Below are 21,656 nucleotides of genomic sequence, written 5' to 3'. Positions count from 1 at the left end.
AGCACGTTTGACATAAACAGTGCAAATACAGCACCTAGCAATAAAGCTGACAGTTATGGAAAATGATCGTTTAATAGGACCTAGGACATTAATCATAAATGGCAGGACAATGCAAAATGCTACAGCAGCAATATTTTCCAATTTTTTTTTTTTTTGCACCTATAGAAGCTGTGCTATATCATGTATTAACAATTGTATACTTTCTGACATCTAGTTTTCTGTAAAAGGAACAGACATCATAATGGAATTCTTTTAAGTTGTTTGGATTGAACATTGCTGATCTCCACTCAAGACCTGGTCAGTCTTTGAAAGGGAAATGTCAAGACTAAGGGATACGTACTCAGGAAGAAAGTGTGGCTGCTTGATACATGGCATTCATCTCAGTCAATGCTGGAATTGAAACAAATGCTTCAGCACAATGAAGAAGCAGAATTGTGCCTCCATATGCCATCCACCCCTCCCCTTCTCCCATTAGAAGGGCTTTCAGGCATGCACATTACTCCTTTCAGGATATCAAAAGGTGTTCTCTTATAATACTTTACTTCAAAACATTAGTGAAACAGATCTAGAAGGGTGAAGTGACCTTATATTATATAAAGGGAGAGAACAGATACATCTACAAATACAAAAGCATCACAAAAGCCTTTAATACCCCAAAGAAAAAAACAAGAACCAGAAAGTAATCATAGCAGACGATGTTCTTGTGCAATGTAATTGCACAAGAAGCCTCTAACTGGTTTCTAATACTGGCCCCTAAACATAACTGGAGGTATGTGGTGTTTTTATCCTGATGGGCAGCTGAACTCTACCATAGCCACTCTCTCATGCCCTGCTCCTGCGGGGGCTCTCCATGGGCCGCAGCCTCCTCCAGGCCACATCCACCTGCTCCACCAGGGGCTCCTCCACGGGCTGCAGCGTGGAGATCTGCTCCATGTGGGACCCACGGGCTGCAGGGGGACAGCCTGCTCCACCAGGGGCCTCTCCACAGGCTGCAGGGGAACTGCTGCTGCCTGCCTGGAGCACCTCCTGCCCTCCTTCTGCACTGAGCTTGGTGTCTGCAGGGCTGTTTCTCTTACATTTTCTCACTTCTCTCTCCCAGCTACTGTCACACAACAAATTTTTGTTCCCCCACTCCCTGTCTTGGCTCTGGCCAGCAGCAGGTCCCTTTGGAGCCGGCTGGAGCTGGCTCTGCTCTGACATGGGGCAGCTACTGGGCTCAGCTTACAGAGGACAACCCTGCAGCCCCCCTCCTACCAAGACCTTGCCACAGACCCCAGACAAGGTACAAACCCTACACATACTCCCAAAGGTTGTCTACCTGTCTAGGTTAATCTCAAATAATAATCAAACTGAACTCTGCTTCTAGGCAGGTCTGAGGCCAAGCTCCTAAGCAATTAGAAACAAGACTGGAAAGCAGAAACAGTCCTCAGCTCCATTACAGACCAAGTTTGACAAATTCTTTATTAGAAGATCTACTGTTCTCATCTTGAATCCCCAACAAGCATCCCAGTTATGAAACCATGGAATCTGTACAGGGAAATTCTCATTTGGAATACAGCCCCAAAGAGCTTTATGTGAATCTCTGGACTTGTACATATGTACTTTATTATTATTAGAGTACCTCACATGTCTACTGCAGTTATGACACTACAATGCTTACAGAAAAATGCCACGCAAAGTTGCTTCTTTCAGGGTGCTGAGACACGTCTATCAACATTCTTCTATCCAAAACCAACTAGGTGTGAAAATGTTCTTGAAAATCTGTGCCTGAGTCATACTGGAAGATTCAAGCTTCGTTTATGACAGGAACCTGGATGAGATTTAGTCCCTGAAAATAGTATCTACTGGCACTTGAGACCCTTTACAATACCCAAGATACCTACATAGGCCAGTAAATACGATGCATGACTTGGGAAGTGTCTATGCCCTCAGAAACAGGCGCTGGATATGAAATACCATGAGGTTTTTAAATCAGCAACAGGTGTGTGTTCAAGCACCTGAATCACTTATCAGATTTACAGACAATTAAACAAATGCCCCAAATACTGTATTACCTTCCAATTCTAAATAACTGGAAGTTTATTATCCACTCAGTGCCATTATTATCCTTCATAATTAACTCTGATATACTTCAAAATACTATTTCAATAGGCCTCAAGGTTGAAATTGAGTGATTCTGAATCTGGACCATCTCCCCCAAACGTGTCTGAAGGAAGTGCAAAGCTTTCCTTTTAAATAAAAGTACAGGTGTTTTATTATTTTAGAAGTATCTCAGTACAATAAAACAAAAGACAAGCCAAGTACACTATTACTCAAGACCCTGACTGTACACTATTATTCAGGACACAAAGGAGAGGTGGTATGAGTACGATCGCTCTCTTACTGCACATTATCCTAAGCTGTAAGATTCCAAAAATAACCTTGAGAAAGCTCTGACTTCTTTCAGAAACTAAAATCAAAACAGTATTATGGGATGACCTAGAAAATAGTTTTTAAGTGGCATATAACCACCCACTAGTTGCCATCAACTTTAAGAAAGCTATGTTCCTACAAAACAATAAACCAAATATCTAATGCAGGTGTCCTTGAAGCACTGACCTTCTTCACAGTCCTAGAAACTGAGTGGCCTCACAACTAACGCACCCCTGTACAAACATAAGAGAACCAGTATTAGTAGCCTTAGCATCCAGAAGCTGCAAACACACTAGAGTACATCTAGCCAACCACATCGTTGCATATGTATGTTTGGAATCACACATGATTTTGATAAATTGACCTGAAAGACAAAAAAAAATCTGCACATGTGGACAAGTCCACATACATCAGTGGTGAAACTCTTACAGACTTGGAAGATATATTTCTGAGATGCATTTGACAAAAGTCACATTAACCATCGGAGAATGATTAACCATTGGACAATGCTTTTTGTTTCTAACGTTGATGGGAAGAGTTGTGTCACCAAAATCACAATGAACAAGGTGGTTAAATAAGATTCTCTCTGGTGCTTTATGACATTGCTACTTTATACACTGCTGAATTCATCATCAAAAAATAAGATGTCCAAAAATTGCACTGACTTATAGGTAAAGTGGCAGGTATCATTAGTTACATGAGAAATGGATCACAAAATTCGTGCTTTATTCACAGTGTAAAAATGAACTCTCTATTTTCACAGAAAAGTCATTGGAAGTTTGTATCGCTTGGAAAGACAGGATGTCAATTTTGAATTAACTGTCTTAATATATATCAAGAGGTCTTGTCAAGGGCTTCTGTAGTAATTAGTTATGGTTAATAAAAATCATTGCACCTAGCAGGCAACTCATCATACTAGTACAGGCACAGTACAACTGAAACCAAGATTCACATTTGATCTTTAAGAACAATTGTTCTATGAAAGCACTGAAGCAGGACTTCTCATTTACAGAGAATATTAAAACATTTTTGTGTTCAGTGATTTCATCAATAAAACTGGTAATAATACAGGTAATGCTGGCACAATCTGAAAAAAAAAATCAAGTACTTCAAAACAAACTGCATAATTATTTTTCAAAACAGAAATATGCAGATTTTTAGACCCCTTCAGAAAGAAGCTACAGACTCTACAGTACTGCTAAGTAATGTACAAGAAAATTAATTGCATTGTCATGTACTAAAAATACAGAACTGACTCTCAAAGGAAACAAGTTCTGGACAACTTTGATTATCACCAAATGAATAATTCCCCCAACTATCAGCTATAAATATGTTCATCCTACTTCCAGCACCTTTTGTGAGAGTCAGAATTTTCATCAATGATAGTAATGAAGAATACACAAATATTTAGAAAACGATCCATTACATGTAAATAAAAAATAATTGTGCACACAAACATATTAATTTCATTAAAACAATGCAACTAATACTGTATAATTTGTTTGCTATGGTTAGCAACATTTGGGTTTATTACATTCATTTATTTTTTATAATGTCTGTAACATTTTTCTAAAAAAAAAAAAAAAAACACAGAAAAAAATAAAAATTACTTGCTCTACCATTCAGCACCCTGATTGAAACTTGTTACAGTTTTTGAGAAGAAAAAGAGGCAGAAAGTTATGACAGAGCTTGAGTAAAACTCTCATAGATAGCAGTGTCAGTAAACCTCCTCAGACAGCTGAGAATATTTGAGTAAGGCAACTTTTCTTATTAAGATCAACGTAAATTGTCATCAGGACACCATGATCGCGTACACATTTAATTACAAAGATACTGTAAATGCTTTCCTAATGATACACAGCAACCAGGAGCTGAAAGCTGTGCGTTTTGCCTAGATCACCACCTTAACTGTTCTAATCCTGAACATGCAGAAAACTAAGTAAACATCACAGACCAGATACATTACCCTGAACATTACTCTCTGAGCTACTGTGTTTTAAGTCCTGTTTCGATACCTCAAATATACATATGTAAATTTTCTCAGGTTTGAGTAGATTTTAGCACTATACTACCCTCAATCTAATATTCCTCCTAAAATCTCCATCAGCTTTTGTTTCGAATGTATCCAACCGCCCAAGATTCACAGCTCCCAGCAATTTCTATTTTCCTAAGAAACAGCATGATTTAAGCATACACAGAATCCCAATCTTGTTAACAAACCTACCTAGGAATGAAACAATAACCAAGAAAACTTTCCCCAGTCCAATTTGGAGGTTAAAAACGTGTAAGTTTGCCTTTCCTATCAGGAAGACAGACTCACATTCAAAATGGAGCTTGCTATTTGACATAATACGGTCAAATACTGAAGTGAAAGGTAGAAGCATAAAGATTCAGAAAAATCACCATATCAAGGCAAGCTTTTCCAGTGGAGGAAGAGCTGAAAGCCTGGCCCAAACCACCCTAGCGATGAGTTCACCTTCAGAGGTACCTCCCTCTTCAGACCTTCTTCCTCCCGTAGCAGGAACACACTACTGCCCTGGGAACAGAGTTAGGGAAACCCGAAGTTGTACCAGACATACCAGAAGCTTTGCCAAGGAGGGATACCTGTTCATTTTTTATTTGGCTTAAATATAAATAATTGTATCTATTTCTAACATAAGAATCTCATATTTAAATAATTTAATGTCTTTAGGATGTAGAAAAAAATGCCAAAAAATTAGCCTAAAAATGTACGAAAAAATGCAATAAGCACCATTTTAAGCATATCTATATAGCCTGAGAGAATGCATACTTCCTTTAAAGGTAGGCTTTTACAATACATAAATAAATGTAAACAACATTCACCTATCGAGTAGATGTATATTGTAATGAAATAGTATTAGAGAGAGTCCATTGTCTTCCTCTGGGCATACAAATACTAAGCAGGGATTTCAAACAGCAACTCAGCTATTTCATGACCAGCAAATGGTAGCTTCCTATTTGAAAATTTATTATTACACTTTAAATTAAAACTAAGAAAACTAGTAAGTGCTACGGTCCTGTAATATTACAGTGCTTGCAAGCTAAAATTGAAACAAACAGCTGCACTACCCACTCTTCCTGGGCTAACTGCCTGAAGGGTTTGCAAGTGTTGGAAGAGGCTACTCTGAGAAAGCCACCTGTATGGGTTTCCTGTAGTGATAAGACTGAACTACCTCTTCACGTCTTGTGAAAGTAAGAAATGTATGCTTGTTCCATGAGAACACAAGCAGGAGAAGAAAACTTGATGCATAGTGTTATGCATCTTGGCTGATATACTAAGGAGGAAAATAGCTCCAGTTTGTCTCTAGCAATATGGTGAGGCTAAAGAAGATTTGTTTCCAGTTGTGAAGTTTTTGAAATAGTTACACAGTTAAATTATGTTAGAAACTATGTAAAATTCCTTAAAATGTGTTTTATACAAATTGTACTGTAAGAAATATCCATGAGTCAACATTCACCTATTTCATAATTAAAAGCTTTTGAACTTTCATGAATATTTAGCATGCCAGATATACAAACTGCATTCAGATTTAAAGAATTAAAGACTCCTTAAAAAACAAAAAAAAATGCCATACTAACAAGAAAAATGACAAAACCAAGCATTTTATTTATGCTTATACTTCAGAGGCAGCAGCTCTGAGCCCTGTCAATGGGCCAAGCAGTTTTCTGCCTGAATTTTTTTTAGCAGGGGCAGTGGTACCTGAGGAGGAGGTAAGTTCTTCACTCTAACTTTTTTAGAGCTGTAAAAATTCAGAACATTAGGGCTGGACATCACCAAGTTTGTATTCCCCACCGTATATTATCCTTCTCAGAGTTACCAACAATATTCTGCCTCCCTCTTGCCCTTCCTTACACAATCAGTCCCCCGTCAGAATTTCACAGTAGCATGTGTAGTCCGGCTGGGTTGGAGATAAGCCTTCATAGCAGCCCGTATGGTGCTGCACTTTGCATTTGGGGCTAAAACAGCGGTGACAACACTCCAGTGCTCTGGCTACTGCTGCACAGTGCTTGCACAGCATCAAACCTTCTCTCCCCACCCTCCCCAGCAAGTTTAGGGAGGGACACAGACAGAACAGCTGAACCAAACTATCCAAAGGGATATTCTGTACCCTATGATCTCATACCCTATGATCTCATGCTCAGGCAAAGGAGGTGCAGGACAAGGGGGAACATTCATGGTTATGGCACATGCCTTCCCAAGCAACCATTACATGTGCCGAGGCACTACTTGCCCTAAAGTGTCAGGCAGGTGCTTGACAATAGGAAGCAATGAATGAATTTCTCTCTTTGCTTTTCTTGGGCACACAGCTTTTGCTTTCCTTATTAAAGAGCCATTACCTTGATCCACTAGTCTTGCTTTCCTTCTATTTACTCTCCATCCCACAGGAGAGGGGAGTGCGCAAGAGGCTGGGGGGGTGCTTGGTTGCTGGCCAGCGTCAACTCATCATTAATAACTGACTTCTTGAAAGAAATTGAAAAGTAAATTCTACAGAGATTCTCTTTACATTTTTGTAATCTTTCAAAGAAGAGACAAATTGCTCCCCCCTACAGCAGGGACTAAGAATATTCATATTTTTTTAACACATTAATCAGAATCCAGTTTCCAAATACAGACTCACAGAACAATTCTGTTCAGCAGTCCTTATCGGTTTCAAAGGAGTGGTAGACATAGTTTGTCCTTAAGTTTTAAGAAATATTTGAATGCACCACAGCCACTATCATGCAAATTCATCTACTAACTTTCATAACTTCCTCAGAATCTGATTTACATGTGGAAAACTGGAATTTACTCCACAGATCACCTGATAAACTCTTCATTAATTGACTCAGTCCACAATTACCTGCTCTTATGTTATGACCAGCCTACGACTAACATTCAGGCCTGTAATATGAGATTCAGTTTCTTTTTCAGGTCAAACTTTCAATACGACTTTGGGCAAGTAAGAGTAACAGATGGCTCAGAGAAAATGCATGCCAGAGAATACAAGATGAGAAAACTAAGGGAGGTGTGTAACCCATATCCCTAAGCATGATCTTAAACTCAGTATACAATGAAAGGAGAGACCAGCGACTTATCCCTCCCTCCCTAGAAAACATCAAATACAATAATCCTCCACTTGCCCCTTAGAGATGTTCTCCTCTAATATCAAGAGGATTCAACAATCCAGAAAAAGGACACATGATTCTCTTCACATTTCAGAGAGATGTGCTCAGCTAGAAGCTGGCCACCAAACTCTAGCCCATGCTTTAACATACTACACAGAAGACACCAACTGCCCTTTCAGCAAGGGCAAATTAGTAAATGTCCAAGCAGTCCATAATAGCAGTTGTTGCCAAAGTCTTCACTTTCTCGCTAGCCTAATGGATTTTCAATAAATTATGCAGAGTTGTATACAACTTCAAGTGGAGTATTCTACGCCATTTTAATAGAATAACCTCAAGGAACAGAGGGCACAGGAATCTTTCCCACCTATTAATTCAGTAAGCACTGTTACCACAGAACCAAAGATCACAACCTCTGCTTCCCTCAGTCACGTTTTTGAATGTCTGCACAAAGCATTGTGTTGGACTGTCACAGCCAGCAGCCAAGCAGCCACACCACTGCTTGCTCACACCTTCAGTGGGACAGGGGAGAAAGCAGATAGAACAGAAATGAGAAGTTCATGACGGCTGAGATATGGACAAATGGCAAAATAGGCAAAAGACATAAACACACACACACAAAAAAAAAAAAAGGCAAAAGAAATCAGTGTCCCACAAGCAGACTATTCCCTGCCAGTCTGCAAACTGGAGACACCTTAGGAGCCAAACTCCCTCCTCTTCCTTCCTCCTCAATCTCAGCTTTCATGCTGAACATGACACTACACGATACCCAGCCTCTTGCCCAGCCTACTCACTGTGCAGGCAGAGTGGGAAAAAGAAAGCCTTGATGCTGTGCAAGCACTGCTCAGCAGTAGCCAAAACATTCACACATTATCACACGGCTTTAGCCATAAATCCAAAGTGTTATGGCTATGATGAAAGTTAACTCCAGCCAAGACAGATCCTTTGTGCAAACAAGGATCAAACTCCTCAGGGAGAGGTGAGCGTAAAGAATGCTCTGACAGGAGATCCCTGTATGGACTGTGCTTGAAACAGACGTGAAATTGTTCGTGTCTATAGAGTGATAAGGTGTTTTAAAAGCAAGAATGAGTAAATACAGAATGACTGACTATTGTTAAGAACATTTACATACATATATATATATATACACACATGTAAGAATAAGGAGATACACAATAAAACTGAGTATTAGGTTGAAAACAGTATCAAATGGAATGCCTTTCCTATGCAGAACATAATTAAATCTGGGAATTCATCGTCACAACATGCCAAAAAGACTCAAAGTTCAAGCATGCTCAAGAAAGGATTAGGTGAATTAGTGGAACTCAGATAACTTCATAGATATTGAACCAGATGACTTAGAGGCAGCTCATCAGATACTTAAAGCACTGACTGCTGAAAGTATGAATGCAGAATTTCTCACTGTATGTTTTCTTTTTTTTTTTCTTTTTTCCCAGCACATCTCCTAAGCACCTGCTACTGGCCACTACAGAAGACAGAACTAGACAAATATTTTATTTGAAACCAGAGAGCTATGGAGTCAGATGAAAACAGAGATTCTAAGGATTACAATTTCAGACTTAGCAAGCTCATGACTCCCAAACTGTTTGTGGGCCCAACCATTCATTCCTTCTCTTCTTAGTTCATACTTCATCTATCACATTTCTAACAATACATTACAATCTCTTGTTAAATGGATTTTAATAAGGTAAGTACACCCAAACTACAGAGTAGAGTTTGGTTTTAATTCTTTCTCTACCCATCAAAGCATATTTTTAATAAGGACTGTATAGACTAAAAAGCACCCAACACCGACTTCATCAACTGTTACTAAAAACACTGTACTAGGAAAATTTCCTTCCATGAGTCAGTATTAAGACTCCATTGTAGCATTTATCTTTGTTGTGTACGCAGTTTCTAGAAAGAAAATTAATTTAGAAAGATGCAGTGGAGGATAACAATAACCACCAGCCACATAGACAACATTACCTACTAGGAAAGATTCAACAAATGTGAGTTAATTAAGTTACTAGGAAGAGAAACATTTTGATAGCTTGCAAATACATATGCAACAGCTGCAAGAAGGAACAAGAAAATAAAAGTGTGCATTCCTCTTCTCAATTTAAAAACAGGTAACTTACATAAGTAAGGTCAGGTTTAAGCTTCAAAAAAAACCCAACTCCATAAACATAGAACTGCTGAACAAAATACTGCTGTTTGACATTTTAATTCTCACCTTCTCCCTAATTTAGTGGAATAGCATATAATAGTGCTCTGTTCTCTTCCAAAAGGCAAGCTAACTTCTCAAGAAGACTGATCAGGGCAAACATGTAATTTACACAATTCATAAAGGTCCCACGACAAAGCACTGATGACCTAGATGGGATTGTGTCGGTGTTCCTGCATAAATGGGAAGAGAGTTCCTCCATATACTTACACATCTAAAGCCAGGAAAGTACAAGGTCACTCAACTATGGCCTGAAACAAGTCAGATCAAAAGGAAGTTATTTTATTACAGTGTCTGCTGAAAAGCAGTGTGTGTTTACTTGAACTCAGCAGCTGACTTACACAATTGCAGTCTTCTGATCAAAGCCAGCTTGTATCTGAACTGACAAGGGGTTAGTTTGTTTTTCCTAAAAATACTTATCTGTAACCTACCTCGTGGATATGTCTTAGAGCATCTCCTCCGGAAATGTAATTTCTAACATTTTTTCTACTACAGTCAAACCTCAAGTCAAATCTAAGTTTGACTCAGAATGGGCTCAAAAAGTAAAGGTAACAAAGAAGAAAAACCACCTGCAATAAGCATCTTCAGAACTCTGCAGGAGATTACTGGTTCCATTTCAACAGTACTATTTCACAGTCAGTCCTTGAGAAAGGATTGAAAGAAGTCTGTACAAATATAAGTACGTGGAAAACACCAAAATTCGAAACTGATAAAAGCTCTCAAACAAAAATGTTCTGTGAATTCCAACAAAATAGGCTCTCCTGAAGCACCTGAGTGGTAAGTTGTAGCACACTAGTGACAGCCACACGTTTTACAAGCAAAGCCGTCAGTCTACCACTACCAACCACGATGAATCCAACAGTACCTGAAAAACACTCCACAAGGCTCGGTTTTGTTTGTTCCCAGTGCTCTGCGTTTATTAATACCAGTACTAAGTACCGAAGCTATCCAACACCACCAGCGCCGCTTCCCACGTGACAACACGCCCGTTATCCCCCCTGCAACGGCCGCACCCAGGTTAAAACCGACGGGGAGCGGAGCAGAGCAGGAGGAGGCCGGTGTTCGCCAGCAGCCTTCCACCACCACGCCGGGGCCGCGGCCACCCGACGCCCAGCCGCTGCCGCGCCAGGGCACCGCGCCGTGCCCGTCAGCTCCGCGGGGTCGGGTCGGGGCAAGGCCCAGCACCGGCCCCACCGCCCCGAAGCCGCCTGTCCCCCCCTGAGGCCCGGGGTCGAGGCCCAAGGCCCGGGGTCGCGGCCCGCCGCCGCCCGCCAGCCCCCAACCGCCGCCGCCGCCGCCACCCGACCCCCGGCCGCGCACCTGCCTGACGGCCGGCCCGTCCCGCTGCCGCAAAGAGCCGGCGTGGCGCGGCGCTGCCGTAAAGCGAGCGGGCGGGGCGCGGCCAGGCCAGGCGAGGCTGTCGGGTCCGTCTTCCCTGGCGGCAGCTCCTGTGATAATGTTTGGCTCCGCTCCCACCGCAGTTTGCCCCATACTTTACCGCGGTGTAGGTTTCCCTCTTCATTGCTCTCTTTACGTCGCTGGGCGCTTGCCTGATTCCCTCTCCCGTGCTCCTGAGAAGCGGCGTGATCCCAAGGCGCCGTGGAGGAAGGCAGATAAAGAGCAGGCTGTGCAGACAGAGGGGGGAAGAAGAGCGAGGAACATAGGATTGTAGGGCCAAGCTAAGCTGAGGGGAAAAAAGATGCTCACTCTGAAGTGCTTGGATGCCTCTGCAAGTACTAATGGGCTCCAAGAAGCTTCCAACTGGATAAATTTTAGCATTCAGATAATTTATTAAGAATCCATAAGAATCTTTTCTGTTCATATGAAGCATGTGACACCAATTTATCCTGGGGTCACTGAACTGCTTTCATCTGTGTATGATTGTAATAAACATTGTGTGATAAATTTGTTAATCAAACCGGCAGGGTAACCTGTTGCGTTGTTTTTAACTTTTGTAACCTTGTAACTGGAACGTCTCCGTATCCTGTCGAACAAACAACCGCGGTAACCTCTTGTTAAGCTAACAATTGCAGTAACTGAAACGTCCACGTAAGGAGAAGCCGGCCCCCAGTGCACGAAAGCACATACAGCGCATGCTCCGACCGGCAAGAGCACGACCCACCGCGCGGAGGAAGACCACGACCTTCATCCCCGCGGCCACCAGAGGGCCTGGGCCCTAGCAGCAGGGCGCGCAGTCGCAGAACACAGCAGGATGTACCACCCAAACCCGGAACATCCAGGGGATCAGAAGGGGACTCTGGCGGGGGTGAGGCGCACGCCGTTGGTGAACTGAGGCTCCCCATCCGCCCAGCGCTGTTTTGCCAGCTTGCTCAAATAAATTCGGTCCTGATGAACATAAATCTGGATTGGAAATCTGGATTGGCTCTCATAATGTGTTACTGCCACCAATAACAATTTTGGTGCTGTGACTTGGATATAGGATAACTTGGTCTGGGATCCAAACTCAGGGGAGGCCCCCATCTTTGGATGGCCCTCGAGTGGATGATACCCAGTCCAAGACCTATACTTCTGAACCTGAAATCAGGCAAGTAGGCAAAAGAATACTGCAGTACCCCATAATTTTTGTGCACGAAGATCCAAACGAAGACTCAGGACTGAGTAAGTTTTGGTAAGTGGTTCCATTTGGTCGGGGTGGGTTTCCCAAAGTGCGCCTGAATGAGACACTCTTGAGGAGCGAAGTGAGCGCGGACCCTCCTGTAGTGTGGTTCTCATTGTCCATGAGGGTGTGAGCCACGAGCGAGGGGAGAGTGTGTGAGTGTGTGGAGGCACTTCAGAAGATGGGGCAGAAGAAAAGCAAGCCTTCTGACTCCAGGTGGGGTCCTCAGGTAGGGTTGCCCAATATACCACCAGATAGTCCTCTAGGGTTAATGATTGCCCACTGGGATGACTGGTTGTCCAGACAAGGGAAAAGGTGGTACATTATTGTATGCAGCTGTGGGGAGGGAAACAGATAAGGGGAGACCACCTATACTGGCCTGTTTTTGGGTCACTTGAGGATTGGGTTTGTCAGGCTCAGAATATATATGTGAATTCCAAGGAACCTTTTAGTTTAGAAGAAAGCAAATATGCCAGTTTATGGTTAAGGTCAGATACCAGAGCCTATGTGTTTACTCTGAAGGAAAAGGGCTCCAGGAGAAAGACTAAGATTCCTGAGGAGCCCCCCCCCCCCCCCCCCCCCCAGTTTCCCCTCCTCCTTATGTTCCTCCTGCCCCAGACCCTATCCCTCCTCCCCCTCCTCTTCCGACCACCCCAGACCCGACCTGGGCCCCCCTAGATCCCCCGAGGGAAACCAAAGAGTGACTAGGAGTCAAACTAGGAAAAAGGAGCGGTTAGAAGGAGGACTCTGTTCCAAGAGGACAGAATATTAATAAAGCATTTAGCAAACATCAAAGGAAGGATGAAACCCCCACCGAGTGGCTTGAGAGACTGCGGAAGAATCTCCAGCTCTATTCTGGACTAGACCCTGCTGCTCCTGTAGGGCAAGCACTGTTAAAAACTCAGTTTGTGGCAAAATCATGGGCGGATATTAGAAGGAAATTAGAAAAGTTGGAGGACTGGCAGGAGCAAGGACTAGATGAATTACTGAGGGAAGCTCAGAAGGTGTATGTGAGAAGAGAGGAGGAGACTCAGAAAAGGCAAGCCAGGATTTTGGTGGCAGCAGTCTGAGAAGGACAAAGAGTAGCTCCAACCCATGTAGGGGGAGCTGGTATTCCAAAGCCAAGGGAAAAACTCCAAAGGAACCAGAGTGACCTGAGGGACTTAAGGCAAATTGAGTGTTTCTATTGTCAGAAAAAAGGGCACATGAAGAGGAATTGCAGGAAACGCATGCAGGATGAGCAGATCTTTAAGGAAGATTAGGGGGGTCAGGGGCTCTATTTGCTGGGGACCTCTAAGAAAACGGAGCCTTTGATAAAACTAAAACTAGGTCCCCAGCACCAAGAAGTGGAGTTCCTCGTGGACTTGGGGCAGAAAGATCTACTGTCCAGACAGTGCCCAGGGGATGCTCGCCTTCCCCAGAGAAATTGCAAGTAATAGGAGCAAAAGGAGAACCTTTTAAGGTCCCGATAATAAAGTGGGTAGAAATAGAGACCCCCCCTACCAATGTAGAATAGGATCCTTTTTATTAGTACCTGAAGCTGAATATAATCTATTGGGATGGGACCTGATGGTTGAATTGGGAATCAACTTAGAAGTAAGGAAATAGCAGTTAAGTTGTACACCCTCACTGTGGAAGACAAGGCAAATATCAGTCCTGAGGTGTGGTACTCTCCTGAGTCAGTAGGGAAACTAGACATTACCCATTTTGAAACTACCATTAGGAATCCTGAGATCCCCATTAGGGTAAAGCAGTACCCAATGTCACAAGAGGGTAGGAAGGGGTTGCAGCCGGTAACTGAAGGACTATTGGAACCTTGCATGTTGCCCCACAACACTCCCATCCTACCCATTAAGAAGTCAGATGGCTCCTATCCTTTAGTTCAAGATCTAAGAGAGGTAAATAAGAGAACTGTTACCAGATTCCCAGTGGTAGCCAACCCATATATGTTGTTGAGCCAACTTTCCCCAGAATTGGAATGGTACGGTGTCATAGATTTGAAGGATGCCTTTTGGGCTTGCCCCTTGAAGGAAGAATGTAGGGATTATTTTGCTTTTGAATGGGAAGATCCAGAAACCCATTGGAAACAGCAACTAAGGTGGACCGTACTTCCGCAGGGATTTACGGAGTCACCAAATTTATTCGGGCAGGCTCTGGAGCAGGTATTAAGCACTTACGAATTGAATCCAGAAGTAACGCTGGTATAGTATGTGGATGACCTGTTGTTAGCAGGGGAGGATCAGGAAGCTGTCAGGAGAGACAGTATTAGGTTATTGAACTTTTTAAACTTAAAGGGATTAAAGGTATCCAAATTACAGTTCATTGAAGAAGAGGTGAAATACTTGGGACATTGGTTAAGTAAGGGGACTAAGAAATTAGATCCTGAATGGGTGAATGGCATCTTGTCACTACAAGTGCTTAAGAGTAAGAGACAGATACGGCAACTGCTGGGACTACTAGGTTATTGTAGACAATGGATTGAAAATTATAGTAGTAAAGTAAAATTCCTCTATCAGAAATTAGTTGGGGAAGGGCTGATAAAATGGAGTCAGGCAGATGAACAGAGCCTTGTAGATTTAAAAACAAATTTGGTAAATGCCCCGGTGCTAAGCCTACCCGATACTAGGAGGCCCTTCTATCTGTTCATAAGCACAGGAGAAGGAATGGCATTCGGAGTTCTAACCCAAGAATGGGCTAGGAAAAAGAAGCCCATAGGTTACATCTCAAAGTTGCTGGATCCGGTTAGTGGAGGGTGGCCCACTTGTTTACAGGCCATAGTAGCTGCGGCCCTCCTAGTTGAAGAAGCTGGAAAAATCACCCTGGGGAGAGAATTAAAGGTATATACGCCTCATAAGATAAGAGGAGTGTTGCAACAGAAGGCAGATAAGTGGATTACTGATGCAAAGTTATTGAAGTATGAGGGCATATTGATACATTCCCCCAGATTAGAACTTGAAACAACCAGTTTACAGAATCCAGCTCAGTTCCTATATGGGGAACCAAGTGAAAAACTGACACATGATTGTGTCCAATTAATTGAATCCCAGACTAAAATAAGAGAAGACTTGGAAGAGAAGGAATTACCGAATGGAGAGAAACTATTTGTAGATGGATCATCAAGAATAATAATAGTCTAGGTTGGAAGAGACCTCCAAGATCACAGAGTCCAAAAATAAATGGGAAACGAAAATCGGGTTACGCAATAATAAATGGGAACACCTCAGAGGTAAAAGAATCTGGTTCCTTGGATACAACCTGGTCATCCCAGGCATGTGAATTATATGCAGTGCTAAGAGCTTTGCAGCTGCTGAAATGAAAGGTGGGGACTGTGTTTACTGATTCTAGATATGAATATGGAGTGTTTCACACCTTTGGGAAAATCTGGGAAGAACGAGGGTTAATAAATTCTCAGGGGAAGGGTCTGATACATGAGGCTCTGATAAAACAAACCCTAAAGGCCTTGAGAGGACCTAAACAGATTGCGGTTGTGCATGTGAAGGGTCACCATAGAGGTACTTCTATCCAGATAAGGGGAAATAACCTAGCCGATGAGGAGGCGAAATGGGCTGCATTACTGGTAATGAAAGAAACAGACCAGGTCAGAAAAACCGTAGGCGATAGTAAAAGCTTTACTGCCCAAGAGGCAGAGAAACTGCATCAAATGGGAGTCGTTAAAAAAGAAGGGAGGTGGGTACTCCCCAGTGGACGGGAGGTTATTCCTAAAAGCATGGCGTGGAGAATAATTAAATAATTTCACAGGCAGACCCACTGGGGAGTACAGGCGCTTGTGGACCACTTTGGGACTAAGTACATGTGTATTGGAATTTATGAAATTGCTAAGAAGATTGTAGGAGAATGCTTAACGTGCCAAAGGGTTAACAAACAACAACTTAGAGAAAAGGTACCAGGAGGGTGGGGGCTAGCTAAGAGACAGTTTGAGAGGATACAGGTCAATTTTACAGAGCTCCCAAAGGCTGGGAAGTATAAGTACCATTTAGTTTTGGTAGACCATTTAACTTACTTTGTAGAAGCCTTCCCGGTGGCTCGAGCCACTGCCCAGACAGTAGTAAAAATACTGTTAGAAAACATCGTGCAAAGATACGGGAACATAGCGGTAATCGACTCAGACAGAGGACCCCATTTTACCTCTAAGGCCATCAAGGAGGCCCTAGACCCCTTAGGGACCAAATGGGAGTATCATACCCCTTGGCATCCACAAAGTTCAGGGAAAGTGGAAAGAATGAATGGAGAAATTAAGAAACAATTAACCAAATTGATGATTGAAACTAAGATGAACTGGGTGAAGTGCCTACCGATGGCCTTGTTAGATCTGAGAACACAACCTCGGACCGATACCGGAATCTCCCCTTTTGAAATGTATGGGATGCCTTATGACCTGGACATACTAGTTGAGCACCCCAAGGTAGAAGAAAAGGTGTTACAAGCATATATTATTGTGCTCATGAAGCAAAGGCAGGAGTTAATAAAGAAAGGATTAGTAGCACAGAGGCCACCCCTAGATATGGCAATACATAAGATTAAGCCAGGAGACAGGGTATTGATTAAGGCTTGGAAAGAGTCCTCCCTGACCCCTCATTGGGAAGGACCCTTTCTCATTTTACTTACCACAGACACCGCGGTTCGAACGGCAGAACCTGAATGGACTCGTGCTAGCAGGATAAAAGGACCGGGCCGAGATTCCCATTGGGAAGCGGTTGGAAACCCTGACAATCTGAAGGTCACTTTCCGGAGGAAAACTGATGAGTGAAACCATCTTTTGTAATGATTCTAATGATATTTGTTACCCTTTTGTTTGTAAAGAAAAGTGGAGGATTCATTGCTCCTACGGGTATCCCCCCCAGAGGTATTTGAACCCGCATTGCGTGTGGGGGTGGCAACCGGGAAAATCATAAAGGCAGAATATTTTTGTTGAAGGTATAAATCCTGAGAAGTGTTGCTTCCATGTAAGTGAGCTCTGCCCAACGAAGGCTGAATCCTTTGAGTGGTCTGTAGACGGACAGCAGTCAGGACAAGGTGTGGGCTGGGGAAGTGAAGGATAAAAAGTTGGGAAAGCCTATAAATTAAGGTGGGTTAAAACAAGGGAGGTTCCCCTGAAGAATACGGCTACTGCCAGGAAGATGGTACACCTCGTTGCTCTCAGCAAAAGAGTAGACGGAGGAGGCAGAGATGTAATGCTGTGGGGATCAAGGTTGGTGAACCACCTCCAGAACCTGCCCATGAGGCCCCTCGAAAGGCTAGTCCCAAGTCAAACTATCTCAGCACCTCCCCAACACCTCCCACCCCCTGCAGGAAGCAACAAAGGTAAAAGACAAAGTGATCTCCAAAAACCTTGGGATACCCGTAGTACAGGTAAGACTCCTCCATTTTTCTCAGGCTTAACTTTATCTGCATGGGTAATGGGATTCCTACTGATGTGGTTAGGGGTATCAAAGGGAGAAGAGAGCCCCCATCGACTTTATAAGTGGAGTTTAATTCTGTGGGATGACTCTAAGACTCTCAAGACTAATATTACAGCAGGCTCACCTTCCTTTAATATAACTAATTGTGAATTATTCGGAACGGTAGTAGGATATGGAGGAAACACGCTACACCACGGGTGTAGTCCCCAGAGACAATATTCCTGGGGGGCTACAAACGTGAAGGCTACCTATTGGTGTCCTCGCTCGAACCGGGGAAAAAGTTACTGTAACTCTCCAGGACACTATTACTGCGCATACTGGGGCTGCGAAACCATAGCCACTCCGGGATGGTGGGCCACCCCTCCTGATGAATATCTCAGAGTTACTTGGATACCGGGAGGTTGCCGTGAGCCTACTTATAGTTATGATGGTAGCGTAAACAATGCTGGAACCTGTAAATCTTTAGAAGTTACAATATTACAGCCTCAAGATCCTGGATGGGTGACAGGAAGAAACTGGGGTGTAAGGTTCTGGGAACCTGGAACAGATAGGGGAGTACTCATATTGATCAAAAAGGAAGAAATAAGACATCCACAAGCTGTGGGCCCTAATAAAGCCCTCAAGGGACCACAAATGGAGAAATTATCTTTCTTGGGCCCGACAAATGCAACATTCCTGGCTGAAAACAATACCACAGTTGTAAATACAAATGTAGCCAAGGAGAACCCCTTTAGGAAGTAATGCAAGCTACTTATGATACCCTGAATAAGACTATCCCTGAAGTGACTGTTAATTGCTGGCTATGCTACGATGTAAAACCCCCTTTTTACGAAGCCGTGGGAATCAATAACACATATAATTTGAGCACTGAAGTCTTACCCTCCCAATGTTCTTGGGGAGATAGGAAAATAGGGATAACCATGCAACATGTCTCTGGGACAGGAGCCTGCATAAGCAATGTACAGGGACCTAAACGAAGGCTTTGCAGCTCTTTCCAACCCACAATCAACAAAACTAGCGAAAAATGGGTCATTCCACCAGAAGGGGCTTGGTGGACATGTTCTAAAGTGGGACTTACCGCGTTTGTATCTCTTACAGTGTTTAATGCCTCCCGAGAATTCTGTATACAAGTCACTATTATTCCAAAAATATTATACCATCCAGAAAGTGTAGTCTTTGATTACTGGGACACTGGGGCACATCACATTGTAAAAAGAGAACCTATAACTGCTGTTACGATAACCACATTATTAGGTATTGGGGTGGTGGGGGCAGGAACTGGAATAACCTTTCATCCAACAGCGACAAGGGTTTAATTCTCTGAGAGCAGCAGTAGATGTGGATTTAGAACGAATAGAAAAGTCAATAGCAGCATTGGAAAAGTCTCAAACTTCATTATCGGAGGTAGTGTTACAAAACAGGAGAGGGATGGATATCCTTTTCCTACAGGAAGGAGGGCTCTGTACAGCTTTAGGAGAAGGGTGTTGTTTTTATGCAGATCATACAGGGATGGTAAGGGACACCATGGCTAAATTATGGGAAGGACTGGAGAAGCGTAGAAAAGAAAGATAAGCTCAACGAGGGTGGTACGAGTCCTGGTTTAATCGTTCTCCCTGGTTAACTACCTTATTATCGACAATGGCTGGACCTTTAGTACTATTAATGTTTATTTTAACCTTTGGACCCTGTATTCTGAATAAAGTTACTGGGTTAGTAAAGAATAGATTGGAAGCAGCGCACCTAATGTTGATACGAAAACAATATGAACGCCTAGCGGGGGATGAGGTTGTTGATAAAGAAACTCCCATCCTCTCCTTAGCCTGAAAAACTAGTGCCCGGTTTGATGAACAAAATAGTAAAAACAAAAAGGGGGGATTGTAATAAACATTGTATAATAAATTTATTAATCAAACCAGTAGGGTAACCTGTTACATTGTTTTTAACTTTTGTAACCTTGTAACTGGAATGTCTCCATATCCTGTTGAACAAACAACTGCGGTAACCTCTTGTTAAGCTAACAATTGCAGTAACTGAAATGTCCACATAAGGAGAAGACGACCCCCAGTGCATGAAAGCACATACAGCGCATGCTCCGACCGGCAAGAGCACGACCCACAATGCAGAGGAAGACTACGACCTTCATCCCTGCGACCACCAGCGGGCCTGGGAAGACCCTCTAGCAACAGGACGTGCAGTCGCAGAACACAGCAGGTTGTACCACGTAAACCCGGAACAACCAGGCGATGAGGAAGGGACTCTGGCGGGGGTGAGGTGCACGCTGTTGGTGAAGCTGAGATTCCCCAGCTGCCCAGCGCTGTTTTGCCTGCTTGATTGCTTGCTCAAATAAATTCGGTCCTGATGAACATAAATCTGGATTGGCTCTCATAATTTGTTACTGCCACCTATAACATGATGAAGTACTCTTTTCATTAAAAAAAAAAAAGCACTCGAGCATCTGTGTCTGTGTGTATTTGTACAGTTCAAGGTGTTCAAAAACACACTCCCAAAAAGACAGTGACATACTCTGTCCCTTGCTAAAAATTACACAAAGTTTAGAGGAATCTTAAATAGCTTGGATTTAGTAGATAGTTGCATGGAACTGGCTGTAGTGTTTCTAGAGTGCTTTTTGTGTTTTACTAATAAAAACAAAGGAGATTCCCAATTTTTACCAGTTCTATTCAGTCATCATGTTATAAAACATCTTCTTAGTGAAACTATGCAGGACTAGCAAAGAAGTATTATAATTAATACTTCTTAATTAGATGCTGTTTACTTAAGGATTTTTTCTTTTTTTAGTATAATTTTTACAACCATATTCTCAAAGTGAGTGCATATGTAGTATAAATACAGTATTTTACATTTCTAGTATATGAAGCTAAAGTTATATATATATATGAAGCTAAAGTTATATATAATTAAAAACAAGATACTCATGAATTCTTCTAATACGCTGTTTATATTTTTAAGGAATGGTGTTATACTCTTTCTGAGCCCAAATCTTTCATGGAGACTTAAGGCCTTGTCATCTGCATATTGCTTTCCCGAAGGTAACAGGAAATGCCATCAAAAATTTGTGAGTCAAAGCTGTCACATACCAAATACTCCAGGTCTACCCTTCTTTCCTGACTTCTTGAAATACATCACATAAAAACAAGTTTCTAGCCTAAAGAAATCAAGTTGTTTATTCTTATCAGAGGGAGAACTGAGGAAAATTTTACCACATGGTAATACTTCCATTTGCAAATGCAAAAAAGTATAGTTTTGTAATAGAAACAGTGATATAGAGATACTTAATAATGCAGGTTACCATTAAATTATCTTTAGGATGTACTCTACAAAGCTCAAATTTGCAAAGGAATACCTTGGCTTTGCAAACTCATGTTACCTGTGGATTTCTTAAATTTACAGGCTTTATCTGTGTTGCACAAAATCTTGTTTTGTGCAACACAGATAAAAGAGAACTCCCTATATATACATCACCAATAATTGACACCTAGTCCAACCCTCCTGCCAAACAGGGTCACCTTGAGCACGTTGCAGAGGATCACATTCAGGTGGGTTTTGAGTATCTCCAGAGAAGGAGACGCCACAGCCTCTCTGCACAACCTGTTCCAGTGCTCTGTTACCCTCACAGTAAAGTCCTTCAGGATCATGTTCCCAGTGGGGGGTTCTCTGCCAGAAGGAGTGTGATGTTGATGGTTTCTTCCACCCCTGTCTTGTACTCTGGTTATGTTTATATGTTTTCATAACACTGGTTCCTTCTCACTGGCTCCCAGCTCATCTGAGTCTGGCACAGCAGCATTCTCAGCCCAGATTGACAGAAATGACTATTGTTTTGTAGTCAACAACTGCATTA

General features: G+C 42.5%; 2 protein-coding genes across 5 annotated transcripts in view; one reads left to right on the top strand and one right to left on the bottom strand.

Moving 5' to 3' along the window:
* ASCC3 (activating signal cointegrator 1 complex subunit 3) overlaps positions 1 to 11,165 on the bottom strand; it is a 277,788-nt gene extending 266,623 nt beyond the window's left edge. For both annotated transcript variants that reach the window (XM_035321897.1, XM_035321898.1), the window contains exon 1: positions 11,084 to 11,165. The gene's annotated coding sequence lies outside the window, so the exon portion shown is untranslated. The remainder of the gene's footprint in view (positions 1 to 11,083) is intronic.
* Positions 11,166 to 11,738: 573 nt separating this feature from the next.
* On the top strand, positions 11,739 to 20,251 carry LOC118164389. 3 transcript variants are annotated; one of them, XM_035321900.1, is made up of 3 exons: positions 11,739 to 12,392; positions 17,012 to 18,574; positions 18,661 to 20,251. In XM_035321900.1, the coding sequence occupies exon 2, from the start codon at positions 17,519 to 17,521 to the stop codon at positions 18,539 to 18,541; it is 1,023 nt and encodes a 340-aa protein (XP_035177791.1). In that variant the 5' UTR covers positions 11,739 to 12,392; positions 17,012 to 17,518; the 3' UTR covers positions 18,542 to 18,574; positions 18,661 to 20,251. The 3 variants fall into 3 exon arrangements, with proteins under 3 accessions (XP_035177791.1, XP_035177792.1, XP_035177790.1); XM_035321901.1 differs by having other exon boundaries at positions 11,740 to 12,382; positions 17,012 to 20,251; XM_035321899.1 differs by having other exon boundaries at positions 11,740 to 12,392; positions 17,012 to 20,251.
* The last annotated feature ends 1,405 nt before the right edge of the window (positions 20,252 to 21,656 follow it).

The sequence above is a fragment of the Oxyura jamaicensis genome, chromosome 3, assembly GCF_011077185.1.
Source record: "Oxyura jamaicensis isolate SHBP4307 breed ruddy duck chromosome 3, BPBGC_Ojam_1.0, whole genome shotgun sequence".
NCBI classification, from domain to species: Eukaryota; Metazoa; Chordata; class Aves; order Anseriformes; family Anatidae; genus Oxyura; species Oxyura jamaicensis.
The sequence above is the reverse complement of the archived record's forward strand: the minus strand, read 5'-3'. Positions and strand labels throughout refer to the sequence as shown.

What these genes read in the sequence shown, in the direction of transcription:
- LOC118164389 (XM_035321900.1), top strand. Translation starts at nt 17,519, where the DNA reads ATGGTACACCTCGTTGCTCTCAGCAAAAGAGTAGACGGAGGAGGCAGA.